This window comes from Thamnophis elegans, chromosome 4 (assembly GCF_009769535.1).
Source record: "Thamnophis elegans isolate rThaEle1 chromosome 4, rThaEle1.pri, whole genome shotgun sequence".
Classification (NCBI taxonomy): Eukaryota; Metazoa; Chordata; class Lepidosauria; order Squamata; family Colubridae; genus Thamnophis; species Thamnophis elegans.
Genome location: NC_045544.1, coordinates 30,413,889 through 30,432,264, shown reverse-complemented (window position 1 = coordinate 30,432,264; position 18,376 = coordinate 30,413,889). Strand labels below are relative to the sequence as shown.

Below are 18,376 nucleotides of genomic sequence, written 5' to 3'. Positions count from 1 at the left end.
TCAAAATGAAGTTAATCAAATACCACAGATCCATGGAGCATCTGGGACCAAATATTTAAATGCTCAAATATTTTTATTTTCAGCATCTGTATTGATCCATCCCAACTATACAACTACAATATTTAAATGTTTAATACATTTTCCATGCTACATATATGTTTAATAAAAAAACCGTAAAAGCATATTGAGCACTATTTATTTATCCAAACCCAAAACGACTTGACTCCTTGATGACTTTGGCCAACATAGAGATAAAAAAAGAAAAATAGATAAATATAAGTTTAAAAGATTCTGGCTGACCTGATAAAAGTGACAAAATTGGGTTGGTTTAATGTCATGGTTCGGAGTTTGTTGATATAAAATAGGGGGGGGCTGTATTTTAATAAACACATACATGATATCATCCTAAATTGTACATTTTTATTTTAGCTTCTGTGAGGGAAAGAATAGGTGACTAGAAAAAAAAGTCACATTAGGGATAAGTGGAAAGAAAGTCAAGAAAGATAAGAGTAAAAAAAGGGGACAGATGTAAAATGAGATACAGACAAAAAGACAAAGCTTGAAGGAAAAAAAGTGATAAGAGAAGAAATACTTGAGAAACATTGCAGGACTTTAGACCACATCTCACATACAAAAATGCTAGGGAGATTGCTCGTGTGAAAAAATGAAAAATGGGAATGGAACCTAATCGGCAACTGTCTGAAAAGCAAGATTCTCAGGAAATATGTAGGGAAGAGACAGAGTTGAAAAAAAAGTAGAAAACTGGGGCATAGAATTATTTAACATAGAGCCAAGATTGAAAATGGGAATCAGGATGGCTAATTAAAACCTAGGTTCTGCCAAGGAATGTTGCTGGTCATGGCATTTGTTACCATTGCAGCAGAGTTACCCAACATTTCCAGCTTTGTGGACTAGCAAAGGTGGGGGGCCGAAGAGAGGATGGTTCCACCTGAGTGGCTGGCAAGCACCCACCTGCATGCAACTCTGTGCGAATGGCATGTCACAAATGGAGCGGGCATTCTGCTTGCACAAGTGAGGATGCATGCATGCGCTCACCAGCTATTTGCATCGTCTAGCTGTAACCCCCTCATAGCTTGGGGACCCAAGCTATTGGAGGGAGACATTGAGGGATAAAAAGCAAATGGGAATGAACTTTGGGGAGATTTCCTTAGAGGTGGTCAGCTTTTTTCTGTCTTGGAGGTATATCTGAGGCCTGTGGGTGTCACACCAGTTGAGTGGGCAAGCCTGCCTGCCTGCCTGCCTGCCTGCTTGCCTGCCTACCTACCTACCTATCTATAATCTATATATCTATCTATCCCTACAAGTCTTTAAGTGTGAGCTTAAATGGACTCCAGAGGATGGTAGAGGATAGGAAGGCCTAGAGGAATGTTGTCCATGGGGTTATGATGGGTTGAACATATCTTCGCAACTAACAATAACAACAAGTCCTTTAAGGCAGTGTTTTTCAACCTTTTTTGTGCAAAGGCACACTTTTTTCATGAAAAAAATCACGAGGCACACCACCATTAGAAAATGTTAAAAAAATTTAACTCTGTTCCTATATTGACTATATATAAAGTGTTTTTCCCACGGCACACCTTACACTATGTCACGGCACACTAGTGTGCCGCGGCACAGTGGTTGAAAAACACTGCTTTAAGGCATAATACTAGCATTCAATCTCCTCTCCTCTTCAGTGCAAAAAAGGATTTACTCTGAAGGATCTCACAGTTGGAAATGGCGTTCTTAATAACCAAAGAATTGCCCCCTTCTGGGATATTTTGTACAGGATTTGAAGCCTTTTTATGGGGAGGGGGGGAGAGAAACTCACTTGGAATCCTAGTGCCCTTCTAGAAGCCATAGTCCAAAAAAATAGCAAAGCTAAATTAAAAATGAAATTTGGTTACGCAAAGTTTAAAATGAAATAAATTCACATGCTCATTCCCATTTTGCTGCTGTTAAATTCCAAGGGAAATTCATCATACATTTTTGAATGAGCTTTGAGTGGGTTATGCATTCCTATCACTTTTTTTATTTGTTTAATTGTATATAGCATACCTAGACTTTATTTCTCTTAGCTAAAGAAACCAAAAGAACTTGTGCTTTTATTTATTGATTTAAGAGTAAACTGTGAGTTGCCCATTTTGCTGATGATAACAAAATATTCAAGTTGGTGAAAACCAAAAGGAATTGTGAAGTGATTCAGAAGGGTCTCTTTGATCAATGAAATGGCAAACATGTTTCAATTTAAGAAAGTGTAGAATGATTAACACTAGAGACTGATTTCACGTATAATGAGATGAAATCTGTTTTGTCTATTACTAACCAGAAAAAATATTTGAGGCCATAATGAATAGCTTTACGAAGGTGTCAAAAAAGTGTATAGAGCTGTGAAAAATGTAAATTTTAGAATTCATACTGGAAAGGGACTGAAAATTACCAACAATGTAATACTACTCTGATAGAAATCTGTGTTATATCCTCATCTGGAATATCTTCCTCATTCAATGAAGTAGTGCTGCCTACTAATTTAGGCGGCTTTAAGACCATTCTTACATTTACTTTTATCATGGAGGGTAGGTCTTTCAAGGGTGATTAGTTTGAAAGCATTCCTCTAAAAATTTAGCATTTGTGTCAGGGAATTTATGCATATTGTATGTCTTTCTTCCTCTACATAAAAGATATTAGATAAAAATATAAAGTAAACAGAACATAAAATCTTATGTTTTATTATTATTACTTAATAATGTTTGTTCCGAAATCTACCTCTAATTGATTGATTGATTGAATGAATGAATAAATGAATGCTAGCATATTATACTTACCTAAATAGTAAAGAATTAAGTCCACTTTAGAAGAAATACTGCAGATACTTAATCCTATGCACATTTACCCAAGAACAAGTATAACTTAATATTGTATTAACATTAATAACCTAATATTTAATATACATTACTTTTGATTAAATGTAGTGTAAATTACATATTTATATAGAGAGACATGTAATATAGTTGCAGAATTAAAAATGGGATGAGAGAGGGGTTTAATTTTCATCTGTGTCAATATTTTACTCTATTTATTAAATTTATTATAATCGTCCCCTTCAGAAGTTGCCTCATATATCTGATATAAATTTCTTCTGCAAATAGGGTTCGAATGATGAAGTGTGAAGGGGGTTTAGATTAAAAAACTAGTGCAGGTTGTCCTCATAACCACAACTGAGTCCAAAATATCTGTTGCTAAGCGAGACAGCTGTTGAGTAAAATTTGCCCTATTTTATGACCTTTCTCCCACAGTTGGGACCTTTCTCCCAATAAGATCTCACAGGGGGGGCCTTCTCCGGGTGCCGTCGACTACACAATGTCGTCTGGTGGCTCCTCTGGGGAGGGCCTTCTCTGTAGCTGCCCCGGCCCTATGGAACGATCTACCCCCTGAGATCCGGACCCTCCCCACTCTCTCGGCCTTCCGAAAGTCTGTTAAGACCTGGCTGTTCCGGCAGGCCTGGGGCTGCTGATCTTCGTTCGAGCTTCAGCCCCATTAAGATCGAATGCATGTTGTGTCTTTTTAAATTCGCTTTGTTTTATATTTTAAATTATTTTAATACTTCTTAAACTGTTTTTATGTAAGCCGCCCGGAGTCCTTCAGGATTGGGCGGCATACAAATCCATTGAAATTGAAATTGAAGTTGTTAAGTGAATCACTGTAGTTGTCAAGTTAGTAAGATGGCTGTTAAGTGAATCTGGCTTCCCCACTGACTTTGTCAGAAGGTCGCAAAAGGTGATCACATGACCCCGGAACGCTGCAACTGTCATAAATATGAGCCCATTGCCAAGCATATGAATTTTGATCACGTGACCATGGGGATGCCGCAATAGTTGTGAGTGTGAAAAAAAGTCGTAGCTCATTTTTCTCAAAGTTATAACTTTGAAGGGTCACTGAATGAACTGTTGTAAATTGAGGACTATTTGTACATGGGATCAGTCTATTTATCCACCTCACCTGTCTAGTGAATACTTTGAAGCGTACAGATGATCTAATCAAAGATAGTAAACCCTCTCCTCTACCTTAGCTTCAGTATGAACAGCCAATAGATGTAATAATTTATGTTAGAAGATGAGGCATTGGATTGACAATGGTGCCCACTGTTTTGTTTTTGCTGCAGAACCAAGGCAGAAAATGAAATAATTACTTTAAAGTAGCTTGCTATTCTTTACTGTTAGTTAAAAAAATCAATTGATTTATTTATTTGTTCAAATTATATATAGCCATCCATCTCTCTCTCTCAAAAGGGACTGAATTAAATTCCTATTTTTTTAAAATTGGCAAGGATGCAAATATCACTTAAGTAACATTCATCATTATTACATGTGTTAATTTTAACAATCCATGGAATTTTAATAACTACGTGACACTCAACAATCACAACAGAAACAAACGGACAAATCTATAGGGATTACGGCATTTCCTGAAATACAAAATGTTGTACTTTTTGAAGTACTGCAAACTTGATAATATGGGTAACAGAATACTTTGCAGAATGTTGACAAGAAATACTTAAGTGTATAAAAACAATTACGGAAAGATCCTTCGTATATATGTAGGAATGCCTGTTGGAATGTGTATAGTGAATTGATTGAGCTGGAGGAAAATGATTGTGCTCCTTCCCGCTCCCCCCTCCCAACAACCCTTTATGACCATAGCACAATGTCAGCAAAGGTGCTATACAAGGTAGACATCAATATGGTGATCTCTGGGGAGCCGAGGGCCACCAGGTTGCCTAAGGAGAGGTGAACCGGCACAGGTTGGAGACGGAGCAGGTAAAAACTCCCGTGCCAATCAATAGTGGGATAGCGCTGGGATAGATTCCCCTGGCTTGGTTTTCCACCCATCCACTGAATGTCAACAGCCAGTGAGAAAACATTTACTTCCTATGGGTGGGGCTGGCAAATAACATACATTTTGACAGATGGCCAGTACGGCTCTGGTCTGTCTTAGTCAAAACTCACTGTCTCACAAAAATGTTTTGTGGGGTTACCTTAAAGCAGAGATCCCCAGCGTTTATGGCTTTGCGGACTGTCCAGGGGGGAGGGGATGGTTCCATGCAAGTGACCGGCAAGCTCTCATGCAGCTCCATTTGCGTGACCGTGCACACACACATGCTGCTCATGCAAATTGAGCATGTGCTCGTGTTTGCCCACCGCCCATGGCAAATGGGGCACCGCTTGTGCAAATGGGGTGAAGCTAAACATACCTACATGCTCACCAGCTGTTTCTACAGCCCGGTTGCAACCCCCTCACTAGTGTGGTCCACAGGTTGGGGACCCTCACCTTAAAGCAAATGTTTTAAGCCCTGTTCCGGAATAGCATTATTCTGGTACTAGTTTAAAAGAGTGCTAAAGTTACACTCAAAAGCATTTTGCACCTGAAACATTAGCCCTTTCTTTTGCTTTATTAAGCAGCCTTCCCTTCCTCACCACTCCTCCGTTGCTGCTCAACTGCTGCAGCATATTGCCTGCTTGAAGAGGAAGCACTACTTTAACCCTGAAACAAGTAAGAACAACTCATGGAGTGTTCTTACTTAAGGCAATATCATGAAGAGAAAAAGAATGCCCCTAGGGATCAGTCATGCTATGGCTAGTTGCTAACAGGGAAAGTTTTCAGTATAGCATCCCTGTGCATTGAAATGTCAGAAGCCTGTATTTGCTCTGTAAGCATAAACAGAAAGCAGGACCTCAGTGTATATTTCTGATATTAGGTATTACTTCAGAATGAATGTTTGTTTGTTTGTTTGTTTTAGAGTTGGAAGGGATCTTGGAGGTCTTCTAGTCCAACCCACTGCTTAGTCAGAAAACACTACATCATTTCAGACAAATGGTTATCCAACATCTTCTTAAAAACTTCCAGTTCTGGAGCATTTACAACTTCTGGAGGTGAATTATTCCACTGATTAATTGTTCTAACTGTCAGGAAATTTGTCCTTAGTTCTAAGTTGCTTTTCTCCGTGATTAATTTCCACCCATTGCTTCTTGTCCTACCAGTGGTGAGTTCCGAATCCCATTGCACTGGTATGCCCATACTGGGGCGTACTGCCTGCAACCCACCACTGTGTCCTACATTTATTTATTTATTTATTTATTTATTTATTTATTTATTTATTTATTTATTTATTATTTATTTATTTATTTATTTATTTATTTATTTATTTATTTATTTATTTATTTAACAAATTTATGAACTGCCCAGCTCCCTCAGGGAAGGCCTCTGGATGGTGTACAAATAAAATATTAAAACTTAAAAGTGTATATAAAATTTTAAATAGGCAAAGATTATTAAAATTCAATGTTAAAAGTAATTAAAAGAAGGTTATTCAAGGTTCTAACCAACCCCATAGCTATATGAGCCCCAAGCAAGATTATCAATACTATTAACAGCTTTGAAACAAAGATGTAATAGGCAATTATACATTTGACAATTCTATGTTTAAAAAGGCTCTTTTGTGTTTTTTTAAAAAATGCTATATTTGTACGCTAGGTTGCCCTACCCAAAGATCATTAAAAGTGCATATTATATTGGCATAAACATGCTTTTTAAAGGCAGAGAAAATAGAAAATGTTACGAAGAAGTGAACCCACAGCAGTGTGATTCAATAGTTAAGAATCAAACTAGTAAGCAGAAATTGCACTTTTATCTCCACTCAAACAAAGCTTGTGAAAAGTCACAACTGTACACTTCAGAAAGTATTTGATAAAAGTTAAAAAGCATGCTTTTACATTTTGTGTAATTCCAAGTTTTAGAATTGCTTGCCCTAAAATGATCTTAAAATGTATGGTGATAATTAAACCCACAAGTCCCAAATTGCCGTTTTATAGATGACTTAGCCCCGGAGACCAGGTTGATTTCCTGGTCTGAAAAACTAACATTGCAAAGGAACTTTTCGTTAGGCTAGATATCTCACAACCATTTCTTTGCCAGAGTTGTAACAGAATATTCCATGAGATAAAGAAACAAGACACTGCTGATGTGTGTAAAACAAGTACGAAAATGTTGCATGACAAACACAAGACATATGTAATGAATTTAAGGGAATGAGTTAACAACTTGAACCTTTGCCCCCGTTTTTCAAACGGCAACCTTCTTATGTCATCCTACCTGAAAACATCGATATCAATTCTACTCACACAGAAGACTTTAGGGATTACACGAACCTTTACTTATTCTGATTTCGAATTCGGAGACACCTCCTTTTCAGTGGTGGCTCTAGATCTTCTGGCCCTGTGCTGAGAATTGGCGTTGAAATAATGCAGGGTCCAATAGCAGTCTTGTCCGCTGGTCTGGGTACAGGCTGGATGACGCAGCCTGCTTTGGGTAGCATCCGCAAAGCATACGCATGATCCTCATCGGCCGGATTGTTAAGGTTGGGGTCTTGTTTGTCTCCCCCAAACAGAGATTCTTCCCCCGCCTTCTTACCAGTCTCTCCTTCTCGGCGACAGTTTGACGTACAGTTATTCTCCTTAACGGATTCCAGCTCACTCACCGGCAGCTCCTCCAGCAAACAGGGTTGAAGCTGAGTCTTTTTCTGCTCTTGGGGTGTTTCTGAGTTCTTAGAAACCTCGGGGCCTTTTGTGCCATTCACAATGACATTGCAGGCTGCAGCTGCAGTATTTTCTGGAGTGCCGGAGGCAACTGGGAGGGAGCCGCAATGAGGTGGATCACCACCCAGTAATGTCTTTGTTTCGGTGGGGCTGCAATTTTTCTTGCAGTCATTGCAGTTCCTTTTATCTGAGCTACCCGAAGTCAGATTCACAACACTGCTAGCTTCGTGTTCAACTTTGACTTCAGCATACAAAGCCCTGTGGATAACATTGTGTAGTCTAGACCTGTGACCCACAGTTAAGTCTATCACACCATCCTGTGGTCCCTGTAGCACTGTAGGAAAACCAAACTTGTTGTTCACAGGACTACTCGATCTCACAGTCAAATCAACAACTTCATTTTTACTGTGCTGCTGATGCACTTGGGTTTGATTTAAGGAGTGGCCTGAGCAGCTTGGTGATGAATCAGAAGACTTGGAAGGGCCTTGTTTAGAATTCCTGGGGGACACAGAGTTACTCGTTGGCTTAGCCCCTGTTGTGTCGTTGGGTGTATTTGGAATGAAGCTTTCCCCGTTGCTCGAGAAGCCATTTGGGGGCTTGGAATCATTGATGTGAGGAATGGGGATTGGAATTGGGATTGGGACAGGAAGTGGAACAATAACTGGATATGGCACTAAGAGGGTTGGTGGTGGCACTAATGGGGCAAGAGATGGCAAACCAAAGTTCATCATCTGTGGCATGGGCATAGGACCATTTGGCATCATGCTTACAGGAGGGAAAGGCAGGCTGGGCAAAGGAACTCCTGGCGGTGGAGGGGGTAGTAAGCCTGGAGGATTTCCAGGCATGGTTGGAGTTGTTGGAGGATGGATGTGAGGGGACAACATTGGCCTATGCATTGGGCTGGAAGTGGGTCCCATATTCCTAGGACCACCGGGTGGTGGACCAATTCCAGGAATCATTGGATTGGACAGAGGGCTGTTTGGATTTGAGGCATGATGAGGTGGCCCTCGAATAAACGGTGGACGAATCTGCTGCAGAATTTGCTGCTCCATGAATATGGGCAAGGGAACTGGTCCACGGTTTGTCATCACCATAGGCGGACTTCGAGGTGGGACACCGATTGGAGGCACAATACTAGCAGGTGGCTGAACAGAAACTGGTGGAATATTTGGATTCTCATTGATGGGAATAGGTTTGGGAACTGGTGTTGGGATTTTAGTGACAGAGCAGTTGGCAGTATCAGACGGAGAGGCAGTGGTAGACGCGGATGGTCCAGGACCTTGAATTTGGCCAGCTGCAGACACTGGGGATGGGGCCTTTCTCCGAGCATCTGCTAGCGATATATTCCAAGAATCTGGAGTCAGCAGCTGCACCCCAGTGCCTTCTGCTTTATTTTCTACTGGAGGATGTAATGTGCTGCAGAGTCCAGCTGGAAGATTGGCCTGTGTCTCTTTGTAGAAAATGTCCATTTTGTACTGATTGAGACATTTTGCACTGCAGAATTGAAGCCTTCTTTCCCCGTCCCCAAAATCCAGATACTCTTTTGTGTGTCTTATGTGCTTACACCAGTCACACACCTACAACACAGTAACAAAATCAAAACAGGTAAGAAAAAAGTGATTTCTTTTTTATAATGTTATTTGCATTAAAAGTATTTTTTTTTACTTTTGATAATTGATGTTTAAACATCTGAATTATCCAGAAAAAATATATTTCATGAAACTTGCATGCCGTGACCCCAAAATATAGTTGATCTAACATTGTTACGTATATAGGCAAATATATAGATATCTACAGACACACACACCTTCACACAACTTATTTTTATAATATTTAATCTAGTTGTCATGTACAATGCTGAAAACCTTCAGTAAATGAAACAGTATTGTGCATGTATGTGTGTCTATATCTACATTCACATCTAAATGATGTTTTGGAAAAGCAATAGGGTTGTAAAAAGATTTTTTTTAAATCATTACATTAAAACATAATATATTTAGTGGAATTGAAAACCTTCACATCAGGTCTTATCTCTGCAATGAACAATGAAGAAAAAATCTACCCTATATTAGTTTACTCAACAAAAACTATTCCATTCAAGAGGATTTAATGTCTATTAATTACAAGCAGGATTGCAGGCTCAGGATTTCTCCACATTCTACAACATAGATGTAATAACCCATGTGATTTTTGTTTGGATTTGCCCTTTCTTCAAAAATATTAAAAGTATTAAATAAAAGGAGCTGGAAGTAAATTTCATTGCGCATATTGAGACTTTTGAGTAAACATGTATAGAATTGTACTTTGAAACTTCATATAAACGTTGGAGATGATCAGAGTCCAATATAACATTAAGAAGCTTAAGATCAATGACTATAATAGGCCTTGGTTCAGATTATGGTATTTATGCATAAGCACAATTGGTGATATGGATTTTGACTGAAAAATGGAACTCTAGTTTTAAAAATAAGATCAAGGAACACTTGGAAAAAGACCTCATGACTTTTGAAAACTGAAAAGAACTCATCTATGGTATAAGAATGCAACCTGACATTTTAAATTAGTGAAGTGCCATAAATAGCAATGTTGGGATAGTATTACATTGCATCCAAACAGAAAAACCATCATATAGCATTAAAAGTTAGTTCTAATTATGAAGTAGAAAATAATAATAAAACCTGGATGAATTTCAAGTATTCAGAAACTGTGATATTTTAACAAGCTGGAAAGATTATCCAAGCTGTTTGCCCATGCTTTTTAAACTAGTCATTTTTGAATATACTTTTGGCAGACAAAAATTGATATAACCAATTTTCAAAAAATAAGACAAAACCTCTTATGATGATGCTAGTATTTCTGTTCCAAATACAAGTTATTTTCTATCCCACTATTTGGTGGGGTAAAGATACTGCCAATTAAAAAAAAGTAAATTATGGTTCCAGAACTAATTAAGCTGTGAAAGGTTTTCCCAGTTGTAAATCACTAGAAACCAAAGTTCAAAAAATAGACATTCTAGGTTTCGGAATCCATTACTTTAGAGAAATTATTATGATTTCATTAACACATTAATACTGCAACACCAACAGCTCTCACAGATGGCAGAGACACGATCTACAATGCAAATATGACTCTTGTTTGCACAAATGCCTTTTCTTTCATATGGCATTTTAAACAAGAATTAAAATGAATAATCTTTCCTCAGCTATAAACAGATCAACAGATGTCAGAATTTTTGGTGCCTTTTTTACAGATTTTATGCACAGTGTCAGTCTCGTTTTTTGTCATTCATTCCATTTTAATAATATTTCAAAGATTTTTTTTCTCATGCTATCTATGATACGTATATTGAGATAAAAGTATACGAATGCACTGTCCTTTGAATACCTTTGCACAGTATCCAGAACTGAAAAACCTTAAACATACACAAAATGATGTCGTAACAAAATTATAGCATTAAAGTAAATAACCATTTGCCATATAAACAAATTGAAAACAACATATGCTGGGCATTTGACTAGTTGTATTCAATTCTTGATTTTTTTCAGTGATAACACTTAAATTGTTTAAAGCTTGCGCATTTGTTGAATGTCTCACTGGCATTTCAATAAAAGCCAGAAAACCATATGAATCAAGCCTTTTTGACTTAATTTAATTCAACGGGCATTTATCATATACATCCTCATCCAATGTGGTCATTGAAGTTTACACCCTGTAACAAGTCACAATATTCTAGCGTATGTCTCTTTGGAATCAGTTTGTTGTAGGATGTATGAAAACACATCTGAGCAATCAGTGGCACCAAGAACAAGTAATTCCTTCGTTTACATTATCTTGGTGTTACATGAGACAAACAGGCTCAGACCTTAACCTATATGAATTAAGTTTACTACAACACTGACAATTATTTTTCCATGTTGTGTTGCTTGAAGAATTGTGTTCCCAAACCAATTCTCTTTCTTTTGCAATTAAAGCAATTTTACAGTTAGCCAGACACTTTTGAATATCCAATGCTGTATTTTATGCTTTCATCTCACTATTTTTCCATATCCAAAGTGAATCCAGTTAATTGTTAGCTGTTCTGAAACTGTCTTTAACAGAAAATCTAAATGCTCCTTACTCAATTTTAGAGCAAACTTTTTTTAAAAAAAAAATTGCCCAATATTTTTAACTAGGGAGGAAGATTGGTGGGATAGCAAAATCTTACAATTAAATAACACATTTATTTAATGGGTATGTAGGTAGTCAGAAAGCTCACTGATTCCAGAAGAAATGGAAAGTTTAGGAAGTATTAAGACTTACTAATTAATATGTAAAATGAGCACTGGCAATAGTTTAGAACACACAAATTGCTTTCATTAACACTTTCTGTAAAGTAATGATTTAAAAGGTAGAAAAAGCAAGTGCAGCCAAAACTAACTCTGGATAGGAAGATCAGAAAAATAATGATAATGAATTATATACTTTATCCACACAGCAATGTTGACAAACTCTACTTAACCAAGAAGCATAGGGGAGCATGGAAAGTTGCAACAACATCATATAAGAAGAAGAAAGCATTGGAAGGACAATGAAGAAGATGCACTGAAGCTAGTACACATGAAGGCTTACTGAATACTGGAGAAACTAAACTGGTCGACAAGAAAGACCAGAAGAATAAAAAAGAGATACTGCAACAAGGCTAGTGCAACACACACACACACACACACACACACACACACACACACACACCACCCCCTCCCGCACCAGCAAACTTACAAAACCTAGCAAGTGAAGCAGATAACAACAAGATCTGGCAATGGCTAAGAGCAGAGAAAATTAAGAAAGAACCAGAGGAACTAATTCTGGCTGCACAAGACCAAAGCTTCAGAACAAATACATACACAGCCAGAATTGAGATGACAGCAACAGATAGCAAATGCTACCTCTGCAAAGAAGCTAAAGAAACAGTGGATAATAATTGCTGCTGCAAGAAGATCACACAGGCTGACTACAAGCAGCGGCATGACAAAATAGCAACAATGGTGTATTGGAATATCTGCAAGAACTGGTGGGACCACAAAATAGACATAGTAACAGAAATGAAGAAGCTAAAGTGGTCTGGGATTTTAGAATTCAAACAGAATTCTAAACAATTTTTAGAACAATTTTTGATAAGAAAACCACAAAACAGTCTAGATAGTGGATGTTGCAGTACTTGGAGAGAGCACAACAGGAGAAATAAAACAGGAGAAAAAAATACAAAGCCCTACCAGTGGAAGTAGAATGATTACAGAAAAAAAAAGCAAAGATAGTTGCAATAATAATAGGTGCTTTGGGTACAATCCCAAAACATCTGGAGTACTACTTAAACACTATCAGCGTTAATAAAATTATTTTCAGACAACTGCAAAAGTCAGCTTTACTCAGAACATGTTACATCTTGCAATGATATCTTTAACAACATCAAACAACATCTGCCTATCCGAGATCCTTGGGAAGGACTTGATACATGGGAGAAAATGTCAAATTGAATATAAACATCTCGCTGACTGTGTGATCAACTATAGTAATAAGGCCAGAACTGAAAAACAGCAAATGATTCAAAGTGCAGATTGTGGAAAGAAGGAACAGTAGCTTCAGTACATTCAGCTCATGTAACAAGATCGTACAAACTGATGATAAACAATGACATTACACAGTTGCCAGAATAATTCACTGGAACATCTGTAAAAATTATCATGTGCCAGTAATGAAATATTGGTGGAAACATAGAGTTGAAAAAGTAATCGAAAATGAACAGGCTAAAATACTTTGAGATTTTTGAATACAAACTGATAAAGTTTGGCACATAATACACCAGATTTAACTATGGTTGAAAAAAAAGGAAGTGTGGATAATTAATATGGCAATACCAAGGGATAGTAGGAAACAAAGACTTGGAGAAGATCACAAAGCATCAATATCTGAAAATTGAAGCTGAAAGATTATGGCATAAACCAGCCATGGTGGTCCCAGTGATTATCAGCAGACTGGGACTTACCGAAAGAACTTAAACCAAAAACTTTTGGATGGCAAATCTGTATATTGACAAAAATTCCATTTGTCAGTTAGAAAAGGCCACACTGTGCTTGGATCCACACATATACTATGCTGACACATTTAACATCCTAGATTCTGAGAAAAACTTGATGCATATGAAGGCAAATGCCAGTTAATGAACTGGCAGCTATAATGTCACATTATTATGTATATAATATTAATGGCAAATTCACCATCAGTCAATTTCAAAAGGCAGCTTTGTTTAGAATAACTTACATCCTGCAACAATAGCTCTAACACAGGGCTGTGAAACTCGCGGCTGCAGGCCAGATGCATCCCGCACTGGCCACGGCCATGCCTGGTTTAGCGAAGGGGGGGGATTGCAATACATCACGTGACGTTGCCATGATGACACAAATTTGACATCCCTACTCTAGCATTATCAAACATCAAGATCTACCTATCCCAGAATCTTCGAAAAGACTTAATAAGTGGACAAAAATGCCAGATCCAGTCTGAACATCTGGCTGACTGTGTGACTAACAGCAATAAGGAAAAACAACAAGTAAATAAGTAATAAGGAAAAACAATTGGAAAAATTACAAAATATGAGGACTTGTTGAATGTTTATGAAAAAAGAAACCTGTTGTTATATCAATCATGATTAGAACCCATAGAGTGATACCAAAATGAATTCTTGATATCTGGAAATACTGAATTTATCAGACTTGATAAATAACATAATTTTACTACAAAAAAAGATCATATTGCTTGCAACTGCCAATATTCTTAGAGACCATTTTAATAATTCTTAGGTATTGGTTAGGACTTGAATTATTAAATTTCCACCAGTCTTAGACTGTGAATCTAATTCAGATTACCTACATATAATAGCAGTAGGGAAGAGGAAGAGGAGGAGGAGGATTGGCACATACAAAGACACTTAGCTACAGTTTATGTTATCACCCCATTCTTCTGAATGAATGTTTCATTTTTGTTAACACATGAATTAATAATATTAATTTGATCTTACTACAACTAATCTCAAGGGTATCCTGTTAACAAAACTTGTAGTATAATTTGCTAGAATTCAAACTGATTTGAATTGGTTGAATTATTCTACTAATCATTTGCTAGAATTAAATTGAGTGTTCCCTTTAGAATGAACAGCACTGATATATAGCAGTAAATCTCTATTTATTCCAAATGAATAGAAAAAAATGGTTTAAAATGAGTTTAAAATCATGCCCTGTTAAAATCATAATGAAATAATGTAAGAAGAAATTGCCACACATGCAATCAAAGGAAAATATATTTTTAAATACACTAAAAGGAAGAACAAGTCCTAAAATTTGAATCTTAATTTGGAATGAAATATGGTAGAATTTTAATCAGCTGAGTTTATTCAGCATGCAAATTACTTCTTAAAATAGATCACATGCTGTATATTTTACAGATAGAAAAATGTTGTTTTATAGAAATGAAAGATATATGTTCAATCTGTCACAACTTAAGGAATCTGAATGAGCTCATAGGAGAAATCTGTAATTACTCTGAACATAATATTAGTCAGAAGTAAAATGAATAATTTTGCTCCATTTTATTACCTTGGGGATATAGCCATTTGTACCATAAATTCATTGACCTCATCTGAAATGATAAATCTGTAAGACAGATCTGATCCATTAATTCTTAAGTGACATTATTTCTACTCCAGTAATTTTTATTCTATGCGAATAAATGTGCTGCATCTCTGGTATAATAGAGAAAGAGAAATAAAGACAGAGAAAGAAAACTAGCTGTGTGTGACTTCATAGTGTTAAGTAAAATCAATAATTACTAGATATTTAGTTCATCAGGGATGTTATCAAAAACTGATTTATTGTCATTACCCTCCATATTCTCATTTTTATCTAATCGGAGACTGTATTTAGTAGTCTGTGATTAATATGTGAGTGAAGATTAATATTACATTTCTTTCATCCCAGTGATCAGGTATTTGTATAGACAGCAGCATTCTCTGACTAGACCATACAACTCTCATATTTCCAGTGAACACAGCCTAACACCAAAGACATACTGGGGAACAGAGATTTCTAAAACTAAGTAAGGTCTCAGAATCACTCAAAGAAGTATGACAGTGGAGTTTAGCAGGATATTTCAAGAGAAAAGTCTCCAACTAATTTTCCCCTCCTTATTGTTAATGTGCTGCTGAGATCTTGATGAAGGAACAAGTTAAAAAACACCCTTTACTGTTATCTTAAGAAACAGAAGTGAACATGTACATACCTTACAATAACTGACCAACAATCCCTGTGTCGTGTTTGTATTTCTACCTCAAATTGGCCTGACTGGTGTCTACAATTAAAAAGAGTCCTGAAGTAGTGCTTGAAAAAAAGATCAGTGTTGGAGCAGAGAGTAAACAAATCTTAATTAGTAAGAAAGGATGCAGCTTTATCAGGTCAAACAATGGAGGAGCAACAATAGGAGGTGACAGAGGGGCAAAAATTTCATGTAAATGGGGAACTAAACAAAGGAGCATGATCAATGAATAAACTCACAGCAATGAACTTGAAGCACAGAAGATGTTCAGCACTCCTGCACTTTGTTTATTAAAGGTATGCATATAGTGGAAAGTTCTTGTTATTTGAAATATGCAAACATTTTGAGTCTTTTTAATTACTACTGACAGCCTTTAAGTAGATGTGCACAAACAATACAGTAATATGGTGACTAGGTACTCAAGAATTTAGAAAAAGTCAAGTAAAATAAAATAATAAATTTATTCTTCAGATGGTTAATATTAAATACTGGAGATAATTATTCCTAGGAAAATATTTCTTTTAGTAGATGTGAATGAATTTGTATTATTCAGATAAAAAGGGACAACTCAAGATAGAAGAAAAAAACTGAGTTATGGGAACTCAGAAAAAGTCATGGCTTGTTTAGGGAGGCACCAACATTCCTTATGGAATATGTTTTCCACTTTACATCCCGAAAGCTGCAAATCCCTAACAAAAGAGCTTTCTTAAGATGTAAAACACCTCTTTACAGGAAGGATCTTTCCCGCAGCCCCTAAAGGATGTGGTGGTGAGACCCCTCCTCAAGAAACCTTCTCTGGATCCAGCTATTCTTAAAAACTATCATCCAGTCTCCAACCTACCCTTTGTTGGGAAGGTTGTCGAGAAGGTGGTGGCCTTTCAACTCTGACGGTCCTTGGATGAAGCTGATTATCTTGATCCCTTCCAGTCGGGTTTCAGGCCTGGTTACTCCACCGAAACTGCTTTGGTTGCGCTGACCGATGATCTCTGGCGGGCCAGGGATAGAGGATATTCCTCTATCCTGGTGCTTCTTGACCTCTCAGCGGCCTTCGATACCATTGACCATGGTATCCTTCTGCGACGACTGGGGGAGGTGGGAGTGGGAGGCACTGTTTTACGGTGGTTCTCCTCTTACCTCTCTGACAGGTTGCAGTCGGTATTGGTTGGAGGACAGAGGTCGACCCCTAGGCCCCTCAAATATGGGGTGCTGCAGGGCTCGGTCCTGTCCCCCCTCCTATTTAACATCTACATGAAGCCGCTGGGCGAGATCATCCGCCGGCACGGGATCAAGCACCACCAATACACGGACGATACTCAATTGTACCTGTCTGCCCGTGCCAACTCAGCGAAGCAGTGGAAGTGATGTGCCAGTGCCTGGAGGCTGTTAGGGTCTGGATGGGAGTAAATAAGCTGGCACTCAATCCAGACAAGACCGAGTGGCTATTGATGTTTCCTCCCAAGGACAGTCTAGATTCTCCATCTATTAGCCTGGGGGGTGAAAATTTGCACCCCTCAGAGAGGCCCGCAACTTGGGTGTCCTCCTGGATCCGCAGCTGAATATCATTTGTCAGCTGTGACCAGGGGGGCTTTTGCCCAGGTTCACCTGGTACACCAGTTGCGGCCCTATCTAGACCAGGAGGCACTTCAAATGGTCACTCATGCCCTCATCACCTCTAGGCTCGATTACTGCAATGCACTCTACATGGGGCTGCCCTTGAAGTTGGTCCAGAATGCAGCCGCACGAGCGATATCGGATGTACCTCGGTACACCCATGTTACACCTATCCTCCGCAAGCTGCACTGGCTCCCTATTGGTCTCCGGACACTCTACAAAGTGCTGGTGATTACCTTTAAAGCCATACATGGCATTGGACCTGCATATCTGAGAGACCGTCTCCTGCTACACACCTCCCAACGTCCAATAAGAACCCACAGGCTAGGCCTCCTCCGAGTGCCGTTGACCGGACAATGCCGGCTGGCAACCACTCGGGGGAGAGCCTTTTCTGTAGCTGCTCCGGCCCTGTGGAATGAGCTACCAGCAGAGATCCGGACCCTTCCCACTCTCGTGGCCTTTCAAAAAGCCACCAAAACCTGGCTGTTCCGACAGGCCTGGGGTTGCTGATTTTTAAATCAGGTCCAACCCCCAGCTAAGCCAAATGTATGTTGTGTTTTTTAAACTGTTTTTGTTTCTTTCCCCTATGTGTTATTTTATTTCGTATTTGTAAGCCGCCCGGAGTCCTCCGGGATTGGGCGGCATATAAGCTCATTAAATTCGAATTAAAAATACCAGTAATGAAAAGGATCGATATAGCAGATGATTAGTAAAGAGGATAAAATGTAATCAGATAATAAAATAAAAGTCAAAGCTGTTGGGCTCCTTTTTTAAATTTCTTCTCCAACAATATTATATGTATTTCACATAACTATGATGAGCAAGATGAAGGC

The 18,376-nt window shown here is 38.1% G+C and overlaps 1 protein-coding gene across 1 annotated transcript in view; it reads right to left on the bottom strand.

The window, feature by feature from the left end:
* SOBP (sine oculis binding protein homolog) overlaps positions 1 to 18,376 on the bottom strand; it is a 165,793-nt gene that overhangs the window by 10,543 nt on the left and 136,874 nt on the right. Inside the window, exon 6 of the mRNA XM_032217171.1 lies at positions 7,206 to 9,169. Within this exon, the coding sequence (XP_032073062.1) occupies positions 7,208 to 9,169 (1,962 nt within the window). The 3' untranslated portion in view covers positions 7,206 to 7,207. The remainder of the gene's footprint in view (positions 1 to 7,205; positions 9,170 to 18,376) is intronic.